The sequence below is a fragment of the Rhinoderma darwinii genome, chromosome 2 (assembly GCF_050947455.1).
Source record: "Rhinoderma darwinii isolate aRhiDar2 chromosome 2, aRhiDar2.hap1, whole genome shotgun sequence".
Classification (NCBI taxonomy): domain Eukaryota; kingdom Metazoa; phylum Chordata; class Amphibia; order Anura; family Rhinodermatidae; genus Rhinoderma; species Rhinoderma darwinii.
The window spans coordinates 189,078,658-189,105,261 of NC_134688.1; the positions used below are offsets into that span (position 1 = coordinate 189,078,658).

The 26,604-nt window shown below is 42.4% G+C and overlaps 1 protein-coding gene across 2 annotated transcripts in view; it reads right to left on the minus strand.

Moving 5' to 3' along the window:
• The window catches only part of AFF3 (ALF transcription elongation factor 3), a 478,799-nt gene that overhangs the window by 133,640 nt on the left and 318,555 nt on the right, over nt 1–26,604 (minus strand). For both annotated transcript variants that reach the window (XM_075852633.1, XM_075852634.1), the window contains exons 4-5: nt 20,662–20,698; nt 14,498–14,549 (exon numbers count right to left, since the gene is read on the minus strand). In XM_075852633.1, coding sequence (XP_075708748.1) covers nt 14,498–14,549; nt 20,662–20,698 — 89 coding nt within the window. The remainder of the gene's footprint in view (nt 1–14,497; nt 14,550–20,661; nt 20,699–26,604) is intronic.

Here is a 26,604-nt window from a genome sequence, read left to right on the forward strand (position 1 = left end):
TTGTGTCTGCCCATTTTCGTTATTGCAAATGGTCCCTTAGTTGTTTCCTATCTTCCCGTATCCCGTATCCAGTAATTGTGTTTGTTCCAGTGCGAAATATAGTGTCGGAGTCAAGTCCATCAACTGTGCCAAGTGTCATCTGTGCCAAGTGTCACATGTGCCAAATCTTCTACCCAGGTACTCTTGTCCTAAAGACTATAATTAACCTCTTCCAGCTCCTGGACGTACTATTAGGTCATGGTAAATGTATCGTTCGCGCTCCATGACCTAATAGTACGTCACAGGAGTAATGGCCATTTCGGCCGTCTTCTTGACACATGCAGGAGCTGTGACAGCTGCTGTCTCGTACAGCAGTTGCCGCAGCTCCTATCGCGGGGATCGATCGCTGTGTCCCCGCTGATTAACCCCTTAAAAGCCGCGTTCAATAGCTATCTCGGCTTCTTAGGGGTTAAACCACCATCGATGGCCTGCTACATGATAGCGGGCAGCGATGGTTGCTATGACAACCGGACGCCTAATAATGGCGTCTGGCTATGCCATCTACGGAAGCCTAGTGGGTCCTGACAAAGTCAGGGCCCACTATGCTTGCTGTCAGTGAGTAGCTGATAGCTCGAATACACTGCACTACGCATGTAGTGCAGTGTATTAGAATTGCGATCAGGGCCTCCTGCCCTCAAGTCCCCTAGTGGGACAAAGTAATAAAGTTAAAAAAAAGTTAAAAAAAGTTGTGTAAAAATAAGAAAATTAAAAGTTTTAAAAGTAATAAAAGTAAAAATCCCCCTTTTCCCTTATTAGTTCATTTTTATTAATAAAAATAAATAAATAAACAAATAAACGATACATAATTGGTATCGCCGCGTCCGTAACGGCCTGACCTACAAAATTATTTAGTTATTTATCCCGCGCGGTGAACGCCATAAAAGAAAATAACAATAAACCATACCAGAATCAAATTTTTTTGGTCACTTCACCTCCCAAAAAAAATTAATAAAAAGAGATCAAAAAGTCGCATATACCTAAAATTGGTTCTGATCGAAACTACAGTTCGTTACGCAAAAAACAAGTCCTCGCACGGCTTTCTTGATGGAAAAATAAAAAAGTTATGACTCTTAGAATATGGCAACACAGGGGGGCGTGGCCTGGCTGAGCAAGGAGACAGATGTGCATTAGGGAGCTCTGCATGGAGAAGTTACATCCAGCTCCATCCACGGAAAACAAAGACTAATATAGTCGAACCACCTTCACAGAAGGACTCACCATAGCCAGAGGAGGAGAAAGCAGGCCTCATTTTTTTATTTGAGACACGGCGACATCCGCGGCCTATTGAGGCCTAGTACACACACTGGATCCCCGGTCTTTCCTGCAGGCAGAGTCCCGGACGTGGCACCCGACCACCCCAGAACGGCCCGAAAAACGGCCTGTCACACACCGCTTGGGAGGAAAGATCTCATGGACAAAAGAACGCTGACAAGAAGGAGGATTCTGCCAGTTTAGGAGGAAGAAACAGGAGAAAAATTGTGCCGGCGGCCATTTTACACTATTTAACAGCTATCTGGACAACAGGGAAAGTTCCAATAAGAGGTTAGTGGCAAGATTTATAGCAACCATTGACCTCTACAGAGACTGTCTTGACCCTCCAGTAGGGAATATAACAGGGGTGAACAAGAAGAAAAAAATATAACTCCCTATATATAACTTCCTATTAGCACTGTGTGATATAAGCATCCAGCAAAACTACAGTCTCTGATAATAAAGTGTATCTGCACATAAACAGAACAGGGACACAGCACTAATTTGCACTGACTTCTCTCATAATATACCAAGCTAAGCCCCCTTCTATTATTCTATTACTCTATATATCCTGTTGCAGAGCCACCTGGACAGGCTTGCATCTATACTGAAATAAATGATAATGCAATAAGGATAAACATTACACCTCCCAGCGAAATTACAACAAGACAGGCAATCATGGGAAAAATCCCAGGGAAAACTACAGAAGACAAGAGTAGTAAAACCCCTAAAAAGGGACCTGAAAGCGAGAAAGCAAGTAAAAAACTATACTATGACACTAGCACCAAACCCAAGACAGGTGATAGATCGCACGATCTCTTCCAAGCATCAAATTGGACAGATAGTGAGGAGGAAGAAGGATCCTTACAGGAACCGATAGAGTTGAGAGAATATATAAAATCACTACCTACTACTGAATGCATTAGAAATCTCTTCAAAGAGTTCACTCAAACGGTTAAAGACGACATCTCAGAACTGCGAAGTGATGTTAGACAAGTTTTTACCAGGATAAATACATTAGAGGAGACATGTTCTCAAATAATTCAACACTCAGAGAAAGTGTCAGGAATACTTGTGGAGAAACAAAAGGAAGCATACCTACAAAAAATCCATATAGATGATTTAGAAAACAGATCACGCCGTAACAATATCCGTGTAAGGGGCGTCCCTGAAAATATTCCGGATAAAGACATATCATCTGTTTTGACTCAAATCTTCTCTGAATTGCTCCATAAAGAGGAACCTTGTGATATGGGCCTAGAGAGAGCACACAGGGTCTATAGACCGAAATCAATAAGTAACGACAAACCTAGAGACATTTTATGCTGCCTCCAGAGTTTTCGGCTGAAGGAAGAAATTCTAACAAATTCAAGAATTGCAAAAAAAAATTGAGTACGAGAACAACGATATCCAGATCTATCAGGATCTATCCAGATTTACACTGGATCTAAGAAGACAACTACAGCCTCTTACTAGGGCCCTCAGAGAAAAAAACATCCCGTACAGATGCATGTTTCCATTTGGAATTACAATTTCTTTGGCTAATAAGTCATTAATAATCAAAACCCCAGATGATCTACCTTTTGTTCTGAATAAGCTGGATCTCAATCACTTACAAATTCCGGACTGGATTACTTCGGAAGAGAAACTGGACCTTCCGCCATTACCCAGTCTGGGAAACTGGGAAAGCATCACTCCACAAAAGACCAAGAGAATGAAAAAATCTGATACAGACTTCACAAAAACCCCAAGGGGAAAAGACAAGTCCACTCACAACTAAACTCATGTCATACTTCATGGACTTCAAATTTCTCATTCATTTTATCAAGGACCATTCGAACACCTCATCCGTTACGCACGAGGACTTCTGGCTGTTCTTACAGGACAAAGAAGATGTCCTTTGATATATCCTTTTTAAACATGGGTCTATATATGTTTGAATAATAAATGTTTAGTTATGTGTTTGATACATTAGAAATAGGTAGAATGCTTATTTGGCCTAGGGATAGGACTACTATGCTGTAAAATGGTGTCTGTTCTTATAGGTGAGCATATCTATCTTGTGGAAAATGTTCTTCCAAAAATTGCAACTCTGCATGGACAGAGTGATATTGTATACCTTTATGTTCATACCATAATTGAGGTAAACTTTTGTACTTATACCACTTACTTGCCTGTTAACCATACTCTATGTTTCTAGAGATTTTGCTGGGAGGAGCACTGGATCTCCTCAAAGCCTAATTGTGAGGGAATACTCACTATACCTGGCCCCCCCGGGAATGTTAATTAATGCAATCTACTCTGGTGTGGAATGGGGTCCCCCCACTATTTCCACCCAGCTGCATAACATGATAATTGTTGTTTCCTTTGGAAAATGTTTACATTATAATTTGTTTTTTTCCCTTTCCAACCTTCCTTCATCACACTCACTCTTGCTACCTAAATCAAGATGCATCTCACTGCATAAAGGCATTCTAAATATAATTTCCATCAATTTGGTTTTAAATGGCTGAACTTAAACTAGCCACTTATAACGTGAAAGGTATTAATGTCCCTCAGAAGAGATTGCAAATTCTCCAATTTCTGGAGAAACAGAAAATAGACGTAGTCTTCCTACAGGAGACACACTTTAAGAAATCTTATACTCCTATCACGAAGAATAAAAATTACACCCAATGGTACAACTCAGCCTCACCCCTTAAAAGGCATAAAGGAGTTTCCATTATAATACACAAAAAATTACCCTTTACTATGATGGCTTGTAAAACAGACAGAGATGGACGGTATGTTTTTGTTAAAGGCTCAATCCATGATAAATTATTCACTTTCGCAAACATCTACACGCCCAACGTAGGTCAGGACAAATTTTTCAAACACATATTTGAGTTATTAGAGGAATTCAAGGAAGGCTCACTGATATTAGGAGGAGACTTCAATACTCCTCTACAACCATCCTTAGACACGTCCAACAACTTCTCAACTATGTCATTTAAAACACTTAAATCTATTAAAAAATTATTCTCTGAATCTCAACTAATGGATCCCTGGAGATTAAAATTCCCATCCACCAAGGAATACTCTTTCTACTCGGCAGTACATAAAAAATACTCAAGGATAGATTATCTACTAATCCCACATAGTTTATTAAGCTCAGTGAGGGAAGTGAACTATGGATTAATCACTCATTCTGATCATGCACCGCACTTTTTGACCCTAGAATTGAGCCCCAAACCTAAGTCCGCCTTTAACTGGAAACTTAACGAAAATCTGTTAAATGATGGAGAGGATGTCAAATATTTATTAAAAGGTCTTCAAAACTTTTTTACAGATAATTGCCCAGAGGGCAAATGTACGGCTACTATATGGGAAACTCATAAGGCTGTTATTAGAGGTCAACTCATTGAACTAGGCTCGAGGAAAAAAAAGGAAAAGGAACTAAGATATAAGGTATTAATAAAGGAGATAGCGAGGTTAGAAAATACACACAAGAGAACTCTAAACCCCAATGCCGAAAAAGGTCTCTTTAAACTTAGATCAGAACTCAGAGAGCTTCTTAATTTGAATACAGAAAGGTTCCTCTTCTACTCAAAATTTAGATCATATGCTCAATCTGACAAATGTGGTAAAAAATTAGCTTCTCTGATAAAAAAACACAAGTCTGCAACATTTATTCCAAAGATTAAAAACAAACAAAATAACTTGGTACATACGACAGACGAAATATCCAAAGTATTTAATACATACTATGAAGAACTATATAACTTAGATAACCAAAATGTCCAAGAAAAGGAAAGCACAATAAGAGGTCTTAGACGAGGTACACCTACCATGTATCAGCGAAACCCACAAAATAATACTTAACAAGCCATTTTCAACCCAAGAAATCGAAAACGCGATCAAAGCAAGTCCGAATGGGAAAAGCCCAGGACCAGACGGGTTCTCCAGTATTTATTACAAAAAGTTTAAAGACATCCTCATCCCCCATATGACTTATTACTTAAATAGCATAGATTCCTCCAATCCATTCCGTAAAGAATCTCTTACTGCTCACCTCACCTTGATCCCTAAAGAAAGCAAAGATGCCACACTCTGTAGCAATTACAGACCGATTTCATTAATTAATAATGACGTTAAAATCTATGCTAAAATAATTGCAAACAGACTACAACCCCTACTACCCTCCCTTATAAATCCTGAGCAAGTGGGTTTCACTCCCAACAGGGAAGCAAAAGACAACACCTTGAGAATAATTAATATTATACAATACGCTAAAAAACAAAATATACCGTTAGCTCTCCTATCAACAGACGCAGAAAAAGCGTTCGATAGGGTCAACTGGCAATTTTTAAAATCTACTCTTGTAAAGTTTGGTTTACCAGAAAATTTATTAGACAAAATTATGGCCTTGTACATCAACCCATCCGCTAGAATTAAAATTAACGGAGTCCTCTCACAGCCATTTCAAATTAGAAATGGAACAAGGCAAGGCTGTCCATTATCCCCCTTGTTATTCATTTTAACGATGGAAGTCTTAGCCCAAAGAATAAGAGAAAATGCAAAAATTAAAGGAATTTTATGCAATAAAACTGAACATAAAACTGCGACCTTCGCAGACGATATGCTCATTATTATGACAAATCCGAACACATCGCTTAAGATTCTGCTCAAGGAATTTGAACTGTTTGGGAAAATATCCAATTTTAAAATAAATAATTCAAAATCGGAACTCCTTAATATAAACGTGTGTACAAGAAATTGGACCTCATTATCTAAGATGTCCCCTTTCAAAAACACCTGCACTAGCATAAATTATCTAGGTATTAAGATAGATCCAGACTTGACAAAACTATTTGATCTGAACTACAAACCTCTGTTGGAAAAAATAGAAAAAGATCTTATAAATTGGAACTCAATACAAACCTCATGGTTCGGAAGAACTAATCTTGTGAAGATGATAATTCTACCCAAAGTCCTCTACTTTCTACAGACCCTCCCCATTAACATTCCCCACTCCTTTTTTAAAAACCTTAAACAAATAACAACAAAGTTTATTTGGCATTCAAAGGGATTTAGAGTCAAATATGACACCTTGACTAAACCTAGGAAAATGGGAGGGATTGGACTACCTGATTTTGAGAAGTATAGAGACGCAACCCATATCAACAGAGTCCTAGAACTATACTTTTATCCAAAACGCAAATTATGGACGGACATAGAACTGCATATGCTTAACCAAAAATTTGAAAGATATATGTGGATCACCCCCCACAATAGAATTCAATACAACACAATCGGAAACTCTCTGACAAATTTCACTCTACGGACTTGGCACAAACTTAACAAGAAAAACCTGATGGTCCCAAATATCTGTGAACTGACGCCTTTCTCATTTCTCATACCTAACAAATTCAGATCCTTGAAACAGACCATTTCTGATAATCCAACATTAGCTACCTTAGCGGTAAAACATTTAATTAAAAACAACAAAATTGTACACCAACTAACGGATCTGCCCGAGTTTAAGGATTCAAACTTAAGTGAACAAGACGACAAAACGATCCTGGAAGCAGTCAGACTGTTCTCACCAGAGATTACTGACTCAACATCATATAATTTATTATCAAAATTTGGTCCCCAACCAAAACCGGTCAAGAGTATGATATCGAAATTATACAAGTCATTATTATTAACCTCAGATCCACCTTCCTATATCTCAAGATGGGAGAAAGACCTAAACACTAAATTCTCAGCAGAACAAACCAAAATAATCTTAAACCACTCTCACTCTTTCTCAATCTCAACAAGAATCCAGGAACTTAATTATAAAATCATAGCGAGGTGGTATAAAACTCCAGAGGTTCTCAATAAGATTGATCCGTCTTATTCTCCCACTTGTTGGAGATGTGGAACAGCAAAGGGGGCGCTTTTGCATATATGGTACGAATGTCCCTTAATACTCCCATTTTGGCAAAAGGTCCAAGGCATCTTAAGAAAATTTCTAGCCATAGACATTACTCTTACTCCAGAACTAACACTACTTAACCTAGACATGTCGTATCAATATATAAATCGTAACTCTGCTTTACCACATCTTATAAGTGCAGCAAAGACCTTAATAGCTAGACACTGGAAAGAGGTTGATCCCCCTACAATAACTGAGTGGTTAAGAGAAATAAATATAATACAATCGTACGAAAAAACTAAATGGCTTTTGAACCAAGACCTAGACAAATTCCAACATATATGGGACAATTGGATACAATTTTATAAATCTGTAGATTTATCCTAATTAGCTAATACTACAGCCTGATCCCACATTTAGATAACCATCAAATTGTCTTCCTGAGGCAAGTCATCTACTCACAAGATTTTCCGTATATTGGTTCAAGGGATTTAATGCCACATGTTTTAAGGTCAACACCATATTGATTTCTCAATATAACATTATTATGCCGGATTGTATTGTTTGAGATGCATTATTATATTAATAGATGTTTCGCATTGTGAAGATGATCTGTTGCCCCCTCCCTTTTTTATTTTTGTACCCTTCCTTCCTTTTTGTTTGTTGGAAAACCCTAAAATAAAGAATTTACAAAAAAAAAAAAGAATATGGCAACACAAAAAGAAAACGTATATTATTGTGCAAACGTCATAAGACATAAAAAAACCTATAAACATATGGTATCGCCATAATCGTATCGTCCCACAGAATAAAGTGAATATGTATTTATAGCGCACGGTGAACGCTGTAAAAAAATTTGAATAAAAAACAATAGTCGAATTGCTGTTTTTTAGTCACAACGCCAATTAAAAATAGAATAAAAACGGATCAAAAAGTCGCATGCACCCCATGAAAACTGCAATGAATTCCTCAAGGGGTCTAGTTTCCAAAATAGGGTCACTTTTTGGGGGTTTCCACTGTTTTGGCACCACAAGACCTCTTGAAACCGGACATGGTACCTAATAAAAAGGAGGCCTCATAATCCTCTAGGTGGTTCTTTGATTCGGAGGCCAGTGTTTGAGTCCATTTTCACAGTAGGGCCACATGTGAGATATTTCTCAAAACTGAAGAACCTGGGCAATAAGTATTGAGTTGTGTTTCTCTGGTAAAACCTTCTGTTTTAGAGAAAAAAATGGAATAAAAAGGATTTTCTGACAAAAAAAAAATAAAGAAATATGTCAATTTCACCTCTACTTTGCTCTAAATTCCTGTGAAACACCTAAAGGGTTAACAAACTTTCTAAATGCTGTTATGAATACTTTGAGGGGTCTAGTTTCTAAAATGGGGTGTTTGATAGGGGTTTCTAATATATAGGCCCCTCAAAGCAACTTCGGAACTGAACTGGAACCTAAAAAAACAAAACATTATGCAATACTTTGCTTCTTACATTATACTGATAATGAGCATTGCCTACTCCAAGATGACCTCAGTTTTGACCGTTTGTATAAACGGAGACCCCTATTAGACCATTTCAGTGCCCGGTTTTCCCAAGCCTACACCCCCGAGAAGTGTATTTCTATTGATGAGTCCTTGGTACATTTTAAAGGGAGGCTTCAATTCCGCCAGTACCTGCCGCGTAAGAGGGCAAGGTATGGCGTGAAGATATATAAGCTGTGCGAGAGTGCATCAGGGTATACCTACAAATTTAGGATATATGAAGGGAAGGACACCAGTATTCAGCCCCCATAATGCCCCCCCTTACTGGGAGGTAATGCAAAAATTGTGTGGGATTTGGTGCGCACACTGCTGCACCAGGGTTACCACCTCTACCTGGATAATTTTTATACCAGAATCCCACTCTTCAAGTGTCTCGCTTCCAGTAGTACTGCAGCATGCGGCACTGCTAGAAGAAATCTGAGAAGCCTCCCTAAGACACTGCTTGGGCAAACACTCAGAAGGGGTGAGAGCAGGGCACAATCTAGCAGCAATATATTGTGTGTCAAGTACAAGGACCGTAGAGATGTCCTTGTATTGACAACAATACATGGCCACACCAGTACCCATGTACCTGTACGAGGTACCAGTACAGAGACCCCCAAACCAGACTGCATCCTGGACTACAATAGGTACATGGGGGGGTGGACTTGTCAAATCAAGTCCTGAAGCCCTAAAGCTCCATGCGGTGTGGTATAAAAAGCTGGCTGTGCACATCATAAAGATGGCATTGTACAATGCGTACGTGCTACGTCGATGTGCAGGCCAGAGGGGAACTTTCCTAGAATTTCAAAAGGTGGTTATCAAGAACCTAATCTTTAGGGACCAAGAAGAGGGGGCACACAGTACTTCTGGAAGCGAGGCCACACACATCGTACCAGGGCAACACTGTCCAGGAGAAGTTCCCCAAACTGGCAAGAAGGGAAAAACTCAAAAGAGGTGCAAAGTCTGCTCAAAGACGGGGATAAGGAAGGACACAATATATCAATGTGACACGTGTCCCGAAAAACCAGGGCTCTATATGAAAGAGTGTTTTAAAATGTATCATACATCCCATAGATTTCTACCCTGATGCACTCCGCACAGCTTATCCTCCTCACCTTTCCCTTCTGAGCCCTGCTGTGTGCCCAGGCAGCTGATAACAGCCACCTGTAGGGTATTGCCGTACCCAGGAGATCCCACATTACAGTTTATGGGGGTGTATATCTCCGGTGGCACATGCTTTGCACAATATATTGGACACTGAAATGGCATAGATATATAGAAAATTGCAAAACTCACACTGCACCATCTGCTGCTCCTTACCTTTCAGACAATACCTGTGGGGTCAAAATACTCACTACACCTCAAGATGAATGCCTTAAGGGGTGTCGATTTTAAAATGGGGTCACTTCTTGGGGGTTTCAACTGTACTGGTACCTCAGGGGCTTCTGCATTCACGACTTAGCACCAGAAAAGCTCCAGAAGGCCAAATGGTGGTCCTTCCCTTCTAAGCACTGCCGTGTGCCCAGGCAGCAGATAACAGCCACATGTATGGTATTGCCATACCCAGGAGAACCCACGTTACAATTTATAGGGTGTATATTTCCAGTGGCGCATGCTGGGCACAATATATTGGACACTGAAATGGCATACATATATAGAAAATTGCAAATCTCACACTGAACCATCTGCTGCGCATTACCTTTTAGACAATACCTGTGGGATCAAAATGCTCATTACACCTCTAGATGAATGCCTTAAGGGGTGTGGATTTTAAAATGGGGTCACTTTTGGTGGGTTTCCATTGCTTTGATACCTCTGGGGCTCTGCAAATGCGACATGGCACCCAAAAACCAATCCAGCAAAATCTGGACTCCAAAGAACACACAGCGCTCCTTCCCTTCTGAGGCCTCCCATGGGCCCAAACGGTAGTTTATCACCACAAATGGGGTATTTACACACTCAGGACAAATTGGGAAACAAAATGGGGACATTTTATTTCTTTATGAAAATAAGAAATTTTGATAAAAAATGACATCTTATTTGAAAAAAATTCATTTTTTAAATTTCCCAATTCAAATACGTGCTGTGAAACAACTGTGTGGTCAAAATGGTAACAACAACAACAACCATACATGAATTCCTTGAGGGGTGTAGTTTCCAAAATGGGGTCACTTTTGGGGGATTCCTACTGTTTTGGCACCTCAACACCTCTTCAAACCTGGCATGCTGCCTAAAATATATTCTAATAAAAAAGAGGCCCCAAAATGCACTAGGTGCTTCTTTGTTTCTGGGGCTTGTGTTTTAGTCCACGAGTACACTAGAGCCACATGTGGGACATTTCTTAAAACTGCAGAATATGGACAATACATATTTAATAGTGTTTCTCTGGTAAAACCTTCTGTGTTACAGAAAAAATGGAATAAAATTGAAATTCAGCAAGAAAAATGAAATTTGAAAATTTCACCTCCACTTTGCTTTAATTCCTGTGAAATGCCTAAATGGTTAAAAAAACGTTCTAAATGCTGTTTTGAATACTTTGAGGGGTCTAGTTTTTAAAATGGGGTGTTTTATAGGGGTTTCTAATAAAAAGGCCCCTCAAAGCCACTTCAGAACTGAACAGGTACCTTAAAAAAAAGGCTTTTGAAATTTTCTTAAAAATATGAGAAATTGCTGTTTATGTTCTAGGCCTTGTAACGTCCAAGAAAAATAAAAGAATGTTTAAAAAAATGATGCCAATCTAAAGTAGACATATGGGAAATGTGAACTAGTAACTATTTTGGGTGGTATAACCGTCTGTTTTACAAGCAGATGTATTTAAATTCAGAAAAATGCAATTTTTTCAAAATGTTATCTAAATTTTGCAATTTTTCACCAATAAACACTGAATACATCGACCAAATTTTACCACGAACATGAAGCCCAATGTGTCACGAGAAAACATTCTCAGAATCGCTTGGATAGGTTTAAGCATTCCGACGTTATTACCACATAAAGTGAAATATGTCAGATTTGAAAAATGGGCTCTCAGCCTTAAGGCCCAACTAGGCTGCGTCCTTAAGGGGTTAAAGAGGCTCTGTCACCACATTATAAGTGGCCTAATTTGTACATGATGTGATCGGCCCTGTAATGTAGATTACAGCAGTGTTTTTTTATTTAGAGAAACGATCATTTTTAACGGAGTTATGACCTATATTAGCTTTATGCTAATGAGTTTTTTAATGAACAACTGGGTGTGTTTTACTTTGTGGCCAAATGGGCGTTGTACAGAGGGGTGTATGACGCTGACCAATCAGCGTCATACACTTCTTGCCATTCATTTACACAGCACATAGCGATATAGCTATATCGCTATGTGCAGCCACATAAACACACTATAACGTTATTGCAGTGTCCTGACAATGAATATACATTACCTCCAGCCAGGACGTGATGTGTATTCAGAATCCTGACCACTTCTGTAGTGTCTGTGTGAGACCACAGCACAGCGAGATCTCGCTGTAAATGACAACTTACAGCGTAATCTCGCGAGACTATGCCTGCTTTGCTGTAAATCACAGAGAAGTGCAGAGAAGTGGTCAGGATTCTGAATACGCGTCACGTCCTGGCTGGAGGTAATGTATATTCATTGTCAGGAGACTGCAGTAACGTTATAGTGTGTTTATGTGGCTGCACATAGCGATATAGCTATATCGCTATGTGCTGTGTAAATGAATGGAGAGGAGAATATGACGCTGATTTGGTCACTGATTGGTCAGCGTCATACACTCCTCTCCACAACGCCCACTTGTTCAAAAAGTAAAACACGCCCAGTTGTCCATTGAGAAACTCATTAGCATAAAGCTAATATAGGTCATAACTCCGTCAAAAATGATTGTTTTCTAAATAAATAACACTGCTGTAATCTGCATTATAGTGACAATCATATCATGTACAAGATAGGCCACTTATAATGTGGTGACAGAGCCTCTTTAAGGCCAAAACAATGCTGCGTCCTTAAGTGGTTAACCGTGTTTGGCCAGCTGCTACTCCGCTACAGCAGAGCGGCCCAGTAGGTCCACATACCCCATAGCCGTGATATACACATAAACTATCCTTTAGAATATATATGAAAATGAAAGGTGTATTCCCATGGCAGATATTTATGGCATATGCATTGGGGCCCACTGGAATCCCCATCACATACAAGTGCTCATTCCCCCTGGGGTGCTTGGAGCCAATACCTAAAGCAAAAGTGTCTGAGCATGTGCAGTAACTACACTAAAGTCTATGAAATATATGGAAGTCGTGGAGAAGCCCTTTTAACATGAATCAAAATAAAATATAATGTAGTTCATTAAAATAAGACTATTTTCCTTCTTTGTACTTGTTCTTCCAGATGGCAATACAACTCTTCGTTGCAGTTCATGCTTCCAACCCTTTCCCTATTTGAAACTACAATTTTATGAAACTTTGTAGGCACTGTGGCATACAACGGTCTAGGAAATGAACTTGCTGACTGACTACCAGGTTTTCTGATAACTCTTCGCCAAACTTCGCCAAGGCCTTATTATTTCTATGACTAAATCATCAGAAAAGCAAGAAACTCGTACATTTATATTTACCATTAGGACATTGTAATACTAATTTATTTCAGAGGTCCAAATCTATAAGCATTGTTTTTTGCTTGCTGCTTGGTCTGTTTTAACGTTTTTTTTCTTATGGCATGAAAAAGATATTGTCCTTGAGTCATTGGGATGACCTAGGATTTAGCATATACTGTGTTTAACTAATGGGATGGGAACATACCGTACGCTGTATTTACTGACAGGACCTTGGTCCATTTACCAATGATTATTATTGTCCACAACCCAAACCGATAATGATGGCTGTCTTTTCACAACTAAAAAGTTCTGACAATAAATGAACATGGGTCGTGAGACATTCACCACAGCACCATTCACCTAGATAGCCTGCTGGCTGCACATGCTGTTTCCCACCTCTGGCACCAAGTTGACATTGGGAAAATGCCATTTATTTTACAAACATGCTGACAAAATGATTAACATTAATTAAGATAAGTTTATATACCTCTACAATTACAAATATACAAGTAAATATCGGTGTAAATTATTAGAACCACATACCTGAGATACGGTATCAATCATAACCGAGACATTTCAAGTAGAATATACAATATAGCAGATTTCATTATGACTATATTTAAAGAAAACAATGGGGGAGATTTACTTAGACGGGCGTTTCAAACGCCAGTCTAAGAATTTGGTCCGCTGGAGTAAGATGTGATAAATTTATCAAGAGGACCAGCCGCTGAATACGTTTGTCATATCTTCTGCTGTCAATTCACCAGAAGCGGAAATCTACGCCAGATACAAGATGGCATAGATTTCCACTATCATTTACGCGATTTTCTCTAAGCCCCGCCCACTTTTTTTTAAAGTGGCAGGGGTGGCAAACAACAAACAAACAAAAGTCGCAAAATTGTAGCGTACAAAAAGTTTTTGATGAAATTGCGTAGATTGTTTCATAAATTCCCCTAAAATGTATTTTCTTTCAATATACAAAGAGACAGATTTATGGATTTAATATTTCTATTAAATGCTTTGTAGTTGTATGTACCCGTTTTCTTACGATTGAGCAACAAAGAAGAAAATGCTGACTTGGGTGAGTGCCGTTCTTTCTTTCTTTATTCCTGTACATGCTCTGTAGTTTTATGCTTTCCATAATATTCCATTAAATATGTCAATGCAATAAAGGCAAAACTGCAAAAAATGAAGAAATAGTACTTACGATATTTGCGCTGCACAGTGCGTTAGACTTTGAACTTTTAAATCATCATGCTCTTCAAAAAAAGATATGAGGAAAGAATAGTTAGTATAAACAAATACGGAATAAAATGGTTTGAAAATGTTGTTAAAAACTTTTTAATGAAACTTACTATAAAGCCATGTTCAGACGTGGCGGAATTTTTCCACTGAAAATGTTGCTGCAGATTCTTTGCGAATTTGCAGCAACATTTGCATATTCGACGGGTAATTCAGACGTTGCAGATATCACAGCGGACTTGCTGCAGATTTCACCCTTTGCAATCTGAAATCCGCAGTGAAATTCCGCTTCTTCTCCGCAACATAATGTGCATGCTGCGGAGGGGACAGTCTGCACCGCAGCCTAATTTCTGCACAGTTATTTTCCGCAACATCTGAACTAAGTTTCCTAAAAATGTATAGAAACAAATGTAAAAAACGGCTGCTGCAGAATTCCACTGCGGACTGTCCGAAGCGGAATTCAACAGCAATTCCGCCATGTCTGAATGTGCCCTAAAATAATGAGAATAAAGAAACATTCAATGGTTTATTATATTTATAATTTGCACATCTATATTTCTGTCATTATTTGCAGAATATGTTTCAGTGCTTTATCTTACTGCAAGCCATGACCTTAGTCCTGTAACACAATGTTTAATTCCTTAGATTTCACACTACATCAGTAGTTTTCAACCCATTGTCATGACTCATTTGTTCTGCGTGGTTAAGGTTCATAAAAAATACTGTATCTGAAAATATCAAATATATTTGATCGGAGAGTAAACTGTGGCACTCCAATTGGTGCTTCTCTTAAAGGGACGCCTTTACCTCCAAAAGACCCCTAAACTACAAAAATCAGCTAATAGCTTAAAAGACGCTGATTCCGAATCTGTAAGTTTTATCTTTTTACTCACTTGCATTCCCTCGCTATAAGGGCTCATTCAGACGAGCGTGACTCTCCTCCGTGTGCTGTTTGTTGAAACAACGCACAGCACACGGACCTATTGAAGTCAATGGGGCTATTCACACATGCGTGAGTTTTCATGCAGCGAGTGTCCGTTGCGTGAAACTTAGGGCGGATTTACACGAGCGTGTGCGTTTTGCGCACGCAAAAAATGCAGCGTTTTGCGTGCGCAAATGGCACTTAACATCTCCGTGTGTCAGCCCCGTATGATGCGCGGCTGCGTGATTTTCACGCAGCCGCCATCATTATGACACTCCGTTTGGATGTTTGTAAACAGAAAAGCACGTGGTCCCGCACAGGTGCAACTCGGATGTGAAAAACTGCAGTTTTTCACATCCAAGAGTTTGCACTCGTTCATGTGAATAAGCCCTAAGGCCTCATGCCCACTTCAGTTTTTTTCGTCAGGGTGCTATTCGTTTATTTTAACTGATAGCACCCTGGCACATTCATTTCAATGGGGCCATGCACACTTCCGTCAAAAATGGGACAGGTCCTACTCCTATCCATTTTTGATGGAACAGTCTCTGCCTTCTCATTGATTTGGTCCGTGAAACAATGGACTGAACACGGAAGCCATCCGTGTTCGGTCCGTGTTTTACGGAACCGTCACGGAAGTGTGCATGAGGCCTAATGGTGAGGTTTTCTCAAATTTTAAAGCCAGGTTCACACAGTACAGTTTTTAATGTATCTTTTTTAGCCAAAACAAGAAGCAGCTAAAAAAAAGAGTATAAGTCTGTCTTTTACATTTTCCTCCTTACATGGTCCACCCCTGGCTTTGGTTTAAAGAGACTCTGTCACCACATTATAAGTGCCCTATCTCCTATATAAGGAGAGCGGCGCTGTAATGTAGGTGACAGTAATGCTTTTTATTTAAAAAAACGATCTTTTTTCACAACGTTAGGAGCGATTTTGGTTTATGCTAATGAGCTTTTTTAATGCCCAAGTGGGCGTACTTTTACTTTCGACCAAGTGGGCGTTGTACAGAGGAGTGTATGACGCTGACCAATCGGCATCATGCACTCCTCTCCATTCATTTACACTGCACTAGCGATATAGATATATCGCTATGTGCAGCCTCATACACAAACCCTAACATTACTACAGTGTCCTGATAATGAATACACATGAAATCCAGCCTGGACGTCATGTGTACTCAGAATCCTGACACTTCTGAATCTTTTTTTGTGAGATTCCGGCAAGTGAAACCAAATCTCGCGAGATCACGGAGCTAAACGAGATTTGGTTTCACTTGCCGGAATCTCACAAAAAAAGAGTCAGAAGTGTCAGGATTCCGAGTACACATGACGTCCAGGCTGGATTTCTTGTGTATTCATTATCAGGACACTGTAGTAATGTTAGGGCTTGTGTATGTAGCTGCACATAGTGATATATCTATATCGCTAGTGCAGTGTAAATGAATGGAGAGGAGTGCATGATGTCGATTGGTCAGCGTCATGCACTCCTCTGTACAACGCCCACTTGGTCGAAAGTAAAAGTACGCCCACTTGGGCATTAAGAAAGCTCATTAGCATAAACCAAAATCGCTCCTAACGTTGTGAAAAAAGATCGTTTTTTTAAATAAAAAGCATTACTGTCACCTACATTACAGCGCCCATCTCCTTATGTAGGAGATAGGACACTTATAATGTGGTGACAGAGTCTCTTTAAAAAGGCACCAAAATATGGTGAATTATATCTGCTTTTTCTGCTTTTCAGCAGCTTGTTAAACCAGTCTTTAGGCGTTGAGCACATAAAGGTATTGTCTTATGAAGACAAGCTCTGCCCATATGTCCTATTAGGTGATATGGACATCATAGAGGGGGGTCCCCTCTATAAGTCAGAAAGGAGAGGCGCTATGTTGAGACGGCTCCCATTCGGGTGGACTTGACAAGTCCTTTTGTTGATAGGAAGGCCAATCATCTAAATGGCCGCCATGTAATACTGCATTTCTGACTGGCTGCGGCTTCCCCTGGAAAAATCAGCTGTTTTCCCCTGGGGAGAAGGGAGCAGGATTTTAAACGGAATTGTCTCTAATGAGACAACCTATTTAAACTAGTCCTTGATGTCCTGTGGTTAACCAGTCCCTGGTTTATTGGCTTAGTAAATTGTATTTGGTAGTTTTCTGGCCAAGTCTCTGGTATCCAGTGGTATAGTGCCCACTGTCCACTTGAGGAAACAAGAGAAAATGTGTATAACAGGCTAGAGAGCTTTGCAAGGGCTACCTTTGGAATAGTATTATTTAAAGGGTATTTTCCACTACAGATATTGATGGCATACTGATAGGATATGCAATAAATGTCTGACAGGTGGAGATACAACCACTTGGAACCCCATGATGCCTAGAACGAAGGGGCCACAACACTAGGTGAAGTTCAGTGGTCCCTTCAGCTTTGCTGTGATGCTGCGCTACTCAAAATATTGAGCTGCATAGAGAATTGCAACACAGCTCCAGTTAAGTGATTGAGACTCAGCTGCAGTTTCTACATAAAACTGGGTCAAGATTGCCTTTGTTAGGAAAATAGCCAACCTAGCCATTGCAACTTCATTCCAGGCATCTTCTGGCACTCCTAAGAACAGACATTGGTGGCATATCGGCATTTCTTATCAATATGCCTGAATATCTGGGGTGTTAAAACGTAACTAACACTGAACAACAAAAACAGCAACAACTCTTAAAAAAGGTGTTTGCAGTGTTTAGTGCAATTTTTGCTAAAATTCAGGGAACGCACCCTCAAAAACTTCCCACGTAGAGAATGCTGCATTTTAAAAAACACCACTGGGGCTAAAAATACCACAAACAAAAATGCATTCTCCCACATTTACTAGTGCCGTCTGATAGTTAGATAGCGTAAACTAAGACCAGGCAGGCACAAATTCGCCAAATTTATCACAATGGTACATGATAATGTACATGATAATTTTGGGGCATCTTGCATGACCTGTTAGACACTTTTCTCTTCCTTAAACCACTTTTTGATTTGGCTTATTTTTTGAAAAAATTGTCTAGTGAGGTGCAAACATCAAAATTGTGACAAACTGAACCAATTTATGCAAACATTTGCCACATTTTTGACACTTTCTAGACCCAGACAAAGTAATAAATCTGCCCATTTGTGTGTTGAGGACTTCATATTTTTATACTGACTAACAGTACGCATCTGGCTGCTGCATTTTTACTTGCAATAAAAAGTTGAAAAAACGACACAATAAACTGACATAAATGATGTATGTGAATTCATCCTAATGCTCGATACAGAAAATTGGATTTTTATGTTTGGTAGTTTTTAAGCCAGACTATACCATGACAAAGCAAGAAGATTATGAATGTCCTCCTTTCCTTTTTCAAGAAAATAGTAACATTTTGATTTGTTAACATGTAATATGGCCCTTGCTTAACATGCCTTTCTTTATCTTTTATTTTATTTTCAAGGAGGAAAAGAGCCGTGAAAAATAATTTTGCTGTTATTTGATGCAACTTTATAAACAATATTTGGTTATTTTATTCCGTTTTCAATCAAAATCTATGACTTTTTATTAAACAAAATGAATCCGCACATAGTCCACAGCGCATTTTAATGATCGAGAACATGAAATTACTGCCCTAGTTATAAATCCAGTTTTACAACAGGCTGAATTCTAAATTAGTCATTATATCAACACAGCATAAAAGGCCTTTATATTTACAGCTAAATTCCTGTTTTTACGTTACACATAAACAAACTTTAAATTGGCCTTAAAATGTGAATGTCTTATGGATGGAGCTCTTATATCTCTCTTCATTTTTTAATATCCACACAAAGTAAACTGTGACTTTAACCGAGGGAATTATAGCTCATTCTACTAATTCTTTATTGCTGTTTACCAACAGAACTTTTCTTTTACCAATTTAGGGCTTGGCAATTTTGCCAAAAAATCAAATCTAGATTTTTTTTTTAACCCTATGGGCGATTTTCGATTTGAATATCTATTTTCTTATTGTTGTTAAAAAGCTTAAAAAAATACCAAGAGATAATTTAATAAATTATTTTCTTTATGCTCATAGAGATAAATGGGTTGTACATGGGGAATGATCTGCTATAAAGGTTTATTGAAAGTTCTCTGTATTCCTAGCAGGTAAATTTCTAACATATTACTGAAAAATAGGGCATTAAGTGCAAATCCACCGAAGAAGCTCGGCACCAGATATGGGTGTGCATATCACTCTCAGATGGAGCTGTTAGCAGAAATGTGCGTCGGGGTCTGAGGTGGATGTGTATATCATTATCAGCCGCAGGTCTCAATTGGTTAAGAATGCATTTTAGAGGAATTTGTGATACTGGATTATGTATACTTTACTCACAAACATTTATTTTCAGAGTGATTTTTGTACACCACCACTTTTTAGGGTGTTTTTCATAGATTTTGTTTGGGTGGTGATGACTTTTTAGGTTATATGTCAATAAAGATGATTATTTGCTTTTACCCCTCTTACAGTATATTTATGTCACCTCCATTGGAATTGTTAGAGTATGTTCACACGCACTGGTTTCAGACGTAATTCGGGCGTTTTACTCCTCGAATTACGCCTGAAAAAACAGCTCCATTACGCCTACAAATCACTGCCCATTCATTTCAATGGGTTTTACGATGTTATGTTCCCACAAGGTGTCATTTTACGCGTCGCTGTCAAAAGACGGCGCGTAAAAAGACACCCGCGTCAAAGAAGTGCATGTCACTTCTTGGGACGTTTTTGGAGCCGTTTTCTCAGACTCTATTGAAAACAGCTCAAAAAACGGCTGTAAAAAACGCAGCGAAAATCGCGAGTGGCTTAAAAAGCGTCTGAAAATCAGGAGCTGTTTTCCCTTGAAAACAGCTCAGTATTTTCAGACGTTTTTGGTTAAGCATGTGAACATACCCTATGTTTTGGTTGAGTTTGTTAGTCTTCGATCGGATATGGTCCTGTATATAAAACTTGCCACCAGATATGGCTCACGTAATAAACATGTAACAGAAAAGATTTCACATAATTTCATTTTTAGATGTAATAGTATATTACAAATGTGCTAGTATATGCAGTTGCTGCTTATTTGTAGTGAGACATATGTATTATAGATATAACAAATGAATTCATATCAAACTCAGAACATCTGCTGCCTACCTGATCACAACATATGCTATGAAATATAAATAAGGAAAAAGTTTCTTACTTTGACTGCAAAATCCCATGCTGCTATGTAGATAACCCTGCAAAAGAAAAAAAAAACATTGCTTTTATAAATGTTTAAATTGAAGGTACAGTGTATCTATCTATTAAAAAAAACTGCACATGCAGCAATTCCTTAAAAGGGGTTGTCCCAGTATTAAATGTTATAGAAATATATAAATTTTGTAATTTATCTTATGTTACAAAAAACTTTCAGTTGCGTGTTATTCCCTTTACTTTAAGGGTATGTTCACACAGAGTTTTTTTGCAGGCTGAAAATTCTGCCTCAAAACTCCGTCTGGAATTTTGAGGCAGATTTTGATCTGCTTGCATGCATGCCGTTTGCCACGTTATTCGCAACTTTTTTCTCCCATGACCATTGAGCTCCGCTGGCAAAAACACAGCAAAAATGCTTTCTCTACCTCCCATTGATGTCTATGGGAGGTCGGAAACGTAAACGCCTGAAGATAGGGCTTATCGCTGAAGATAGGGCTTATCGCTTATTTTTCCCGCGAGCCGGTTTTACCGCTCGCAGGAAAAAAAACGCCTCCACCTCCCATTGAAATCAATTGGAGGCGTTTTCGGCCGTTTTTTGGCACGTTTTCCAACGCGGTTTCCGCATCAAAAAACGTGTAAAAAAACTTTGTGTGAACAGGGCCTTATAATGACATCCCTGGTGTTTAATCTGTACAGTAATGTGCATGTCCTCCTACTGAGCTGATTGAGTTAGGACGCACACACTCTCTCCACTCTCCAACTGCCACCAGCCAATAGAAAATGCCTCCTCTGCTTGTCAGTAAAGAAGTAGAGAAGAAGCTTTAATCCAGAAACACAATTGGTCTTCTTCAGTTATATAGGCCTTGGCTCTCCCTCTAAAAAGACACGTAATGGGGGGGGGGGGGGGGTATTTGTAGAGCTTCTCCTAAAGAGGAGACAGAGGCACTAAACTAGAAATCTGCCTATACAAGCTATGACACGGAGGGGGAGGGGCTACAGCAGAAAGGACACGCCCCCTGAGCTGCAGGCCTGAAGAGAATCTAGCAGAGCAATTGGAGCGCTTAATGAGGAGATCTCTAGATCCATGTAAGATACAGGGCTGGTTCTTTGGTAGAAAGAGATTGTCATTCGCTATATTATGTCTGATTTTATTTTATTTTTCATTAATTCTGGGACAATCCCTGGAGTGATTGGTAATAGGCCAGCAGAGAAATCGAATTCCTTTATTTGCAGTTGCACAAAATGTTTGCTATATTCAATGCTTGAAATACTGCAGCATCTCCGCAGCAATATGCACTGCTGCAGATTTCTGTGACTGAATTACCTGAGGTTTTTTAAAATTCCACTGCAGATTTTGCTGTTGTTTAAAATCTGCAGCGTCTCCTGCCTGAGGGAACATACCCTAAACATTACTCCTAAGTGACTAATCTATGGGGCAGATTCAGTGGTGGATTAAGTAGACCATAGGCCTTGGGCTGTTTCACAAACTTGGGCCCCCCTTCCCCACTGCCGCTCTGCCGTGTCTATAGTGAACACCATCTTTTTGTGCGAGCATTGACAAATGGGTATTACGAATCTGCTTGTCTATGGGCTGTGTCCCTACATACTGACAGTCTCCAACCATCGCTGACAGTAAAACACATCCTCCTGACAATGGGAATGGTAACACACATTTGTCTATTAGTCCTGTATAGACAAAGACTATATGTGGAATACAAGGATGGATTCGCTACAACAGACATGTCAGGAGAGGGGACAGATCCTTTATAGATCCAGTGACTGACAAGTGACGTTTTCTCTGATGGGAGTCGTTCCCTTTTCTTCTCCAACTAACACAGACTGGTATGGCGACTTCTCCTGATGAGACATCTTTGCTCCTCTCTTCTGCAGCCATTTCCAGCCTCTATAGAAACACAAAAATTCAGACACTAAGGTCCAGGACCATACATTACAGGGCACGGACTGGTTTTTCATACTGATGACCTATCGATGTCCCCGGACAAGCCCTTTTACCCAGACTAATAAATTAGAATGCATACAGACCTCAGACCGTCTAAACCAGGGGTCTCAAGCACGCGGCCCGCGGGCCGCATGCGGCCCCTGGGGCTGTCATCTGCGGCCCGCGGGACACAGAGCCGCTAGTATCGGCTCTGCTCCGAGACTCTGGAATTCCCTGACATCGCTGTCCACATATGAACAGCGATGTCTGGGGCTTCCCCAGAGCCGGAGTCCCGAGCAGAGCGCTGGTATCGGCTCTGCTCCAGGACTCTGTGGAATTCCCTGACATCGCTGTCCACATATGAACAGCGATGTCTGGGGCTTCCCCAGAGCCGGAGTCCCGAGCAGTGCGCTGGTGTCGGCTCTGCTCCGGGACTCTGTGGAATTCCCTGACATCGCTGCCCATATATGGACAGTGTGTCAGGGTCTTGCCCAGAGCGGAGCAGAGCGCTGGTGTCGGCTCTGCTCCTGGACTCTGTGGAATTCCCTGACATCGCTGTCCACTTATGAACAGCGATGTCTGGGGCTTCCCCAGAGCCGGAGTCCCGAGCAGAGCGCTGGTGTCGGCTCTGCTCCGGGACTCTGTGGAATTCCCTGACATCGCTGTCCACATATGAACAGCGATGTCTGGGGCTTCCCCAGAGCCAGAGTCCCGAGCAGAGCGCTGGTGTCGGCTCTGCTCCGGGACTCTGTGGAATTCCCTGACATCGCTGCCCATATATGGACAGTGTGTCAGGGTCTTGCCCAGAGCGGAGCAGAGCGCTGGTGTCGGCTCTGCTCCTGGACTCTGTGGAATTCCCTGACATCGCTGTCCACATATGAACAGCGATGTCTGGGGCTTCCCCAGAGCCGGAGTCCCGAGCAGAGCGCTGGTGTCGGCTCTGCTCCGGGACTCTGGAATTCCCTGACATCGCTGCCCATATATGGACAGTGTGTCAGGGTCTTGCCCAGAGCGGAGCAGACCGCAGGTGGCGGCTCTGCTCCTGGACTCTGTGGAATTCCCTGACATCGCTGTCCACATATGAACAGCGATGTCTGGGGCTTCCCCAGAGCCGGAGTCCCGAGCAGACCGCTGGTGTCGGCTCTGCTCCGGGACTCTGTGGAATTCCCTGACATCGCTGCCCATATATGGACAGTGTGTCAGGGTCTTGCCCAGAACGGAGCAGAGCGCTGGTGTCGGCTCTGCTCCTGGACTCTGTGGAATTCCCTGACATCGCTGTCCACATATGAACAGCGATGTCTGGAGCTTCCCCAGAGCCGGAGTCCCGAGCAGAGCGCTGGTGTCGGCTCTGCTCCGGGACTCTGTGGAATTCCCTGACATCGCTGCCCATATATGGACAGTGTGTCAGGGTCTTGCCCAAAGCGGAGCAGAGCGCTGGTGTCAGCTCTGCTCCTGGACTCTGTGGAATTCCCTGACATCGCTGTCCACATATGAACAGCGATGTCTGGGGCTTCCCTGACATCGCTGTCCACATATGAACAGCGATGTCTGGGGCTTCCCCAGAGCCAGAGTCCCGAGCAGAGCGCTGGTGTCGGCTCTGCTCCGGGACTCTGTGGAATTCCCTGACATCGCTGCCCATATATGGACAGTGTGTCAGGGTCTTGCCCAGAGCGGAGCAGAGCGCTGGTGTCGGCTCTGCTCCTGGACTCTGTGGAATTCCCTGACATCGCTGTCCACATATGAACAGCGATGTCTGGGGCTTCCCCAGAGCCGGAGTCCCGAGCAGAGCACTGGTGTCGGCTCTGCTCCGGGACTCTGTGGAATTCCCTGACATCGCTGCCCATATATGGACAGTGTGTCAGGGTCTTGCCCAGAGCGGAGCAGAGCGCTGGTGTCGGCTCTGCTCCTGGACTCTGTGGAATTCCCTGACATCGCTGTCCACTTATGAACAGCGATGTCTGGGGCTTCCCCAGAGCCGGAGTCCCGAGCAGAGCACTGGTGTCGGCTCTGCTCCGGGACTCTGTGGAATTCCCTGACATCGCTGCCCATATATGGACAGTGTGTCAGGGTCTTGCCCAGAGCAGAGCAGAGCGCTGGTGTCGGCTCTGCTCCTGGACTCTGTGGAATTCCCTGACATCGCTGTGCACATATGAACAGCGATGTCTGGGGCTTCCCCAGAGCCGGAGTCCCGAGCAGAGCGCTGGTGTCGGCTCTGCTCCGGGACTCTGGAATTCCCTGACATCGCTGCCCATATATGGACAGTGTGTCAGGGTCTTGCCCAGAGCGGAGCAGACCGCAGGTGGCGGCTCTGCTCCTGGACTCTGTGGAATTCCCTGACATCGCTGTCCACATATGAACAGCGATGTCTGGGGCTTCCCCAGAGCCGGAGTCCCGAGCAGACCGCTGGTGTCGGCTCTGCTCCGGGACTCTGTGGAATTCCCTGACATCGCTGCCCATATATGGACAGTGTGTCAGGGTCTTGCCCAGAACGGAGCAGAGCGCTGGTGTCGGCTCTGCTCCTGGACTCTGTGGAATTCCCTGACATCGCTGTCCACATATGAACAGCGATGTCTGGAGCTTGCCCAGAGCCGGAGTCCCGAGCAGAGCGCTGGTGTCGGCTCTGCTCCGGGACTCTGGAATTCCCTGACATCGCTGCCCATATATGGACAGTGTGTCAGGGTCTTGCCCAGAGCGGAGCAGACCGCAGGTGGCGGCTCTGCTCCTGGACTCTGTGGAATTCCCTGACATCGCTGTCCACATATGAACAGCGATGTCTGGGGCTTCCCCAGAGCCGGAGTCCCGAGCAGACCGCTGGTGTCGGCTCTGCTCCGGGACTCTGTGGAATTCCCTGACATCGCTGCCCATATATGGACAGTGTGTCAGGGTCTTGCCCAGAACGGAGCAGAGCGCTGGTGTCGGCTCTGCTCCTGGACTCTGTGGAATTCCCTGACATCGCTGTCCACATATGAACAGCGATGTCTGGAGCTTCCCCAGAGCCGGAGTCCCGAGCAGAGCGCTGGTGTCGGCTCTGCTCCGGGACTCTGTGGAATTCCCTGACATCGCTGCCCATATATGGACAGTGTGTCAGGGTCTTGCCCAAAGCGGAGCAGAGCGCTGGTGTCGGCTCTGCTCCTGGACTCTGTGGAATTCCCTGACATCGCTGTCCACATATGAACAGCGATGTCTGGGGCTTCCCTGACATCGCTGTCCACATATGAACAGCGATGTCTGGGGCTTCCCCAGAGCCAGAGTCCCGAGCAGAGCGCTGGTGTCGGCTCTGCTCCGGGACTCTGTGGAATTCCCTGACATCGCTGCCCATATATGGACAGTGTGTCAGGGTCTTGCCCAGAGCGGAGCAGAGCACTGGTGTCGGCTCTGCTCCTGGACTCTGTGGAATTCCCTGACATCGCTGTCCACATATGAACAGCGATGTCTGGGGCTTCCCCAGAGCCGGAGTCCCGAGCAGAGCACTGGTGTCGGCTCTGCTCCGGGACTCTGTGGAATTCCCTGACATCGCTGCCCATATATGGACAGTGTGTCAGGGTCTTGCCCAGAGCAGAGCAGAGCGCTGGTGTCGGCTCTGCTCCTGGACTCTGTGGAATTCCCTGACATCGCTGTGCACATATGAACAGCGATGTCTGGGGCTTCCCCAGAGCCGGAGTCCCGAGCAGGGCGCTGGTGTCGGCTCTGCTCCGGGACTCTGGAATTCCCTGACATCGCTGCCCATATATGGACAGTGTGTCAGGGTCTTGCCCAGAGCGGAGCAGACCGCAGGTGGCGGCTCTGCTCCTGGACTCTGTGGAATTCCCTGACATCGCTGTCCACATATGAACAGCGATGTCTGGGGCTTCCCCAGAGCCGGAGTCCCAAGCAGACCGCTGGTGTCGGCTCTGCTCCGGGACTCTGTGGAATTCCCTGACATCGCTGCCCATATATGGACAGTGTGTCAGGGTCTTGCCCAGAACGGAGCAGAGCGCTGGTGTCGGCTCTGCTCCTGGACTCTGTGGAATT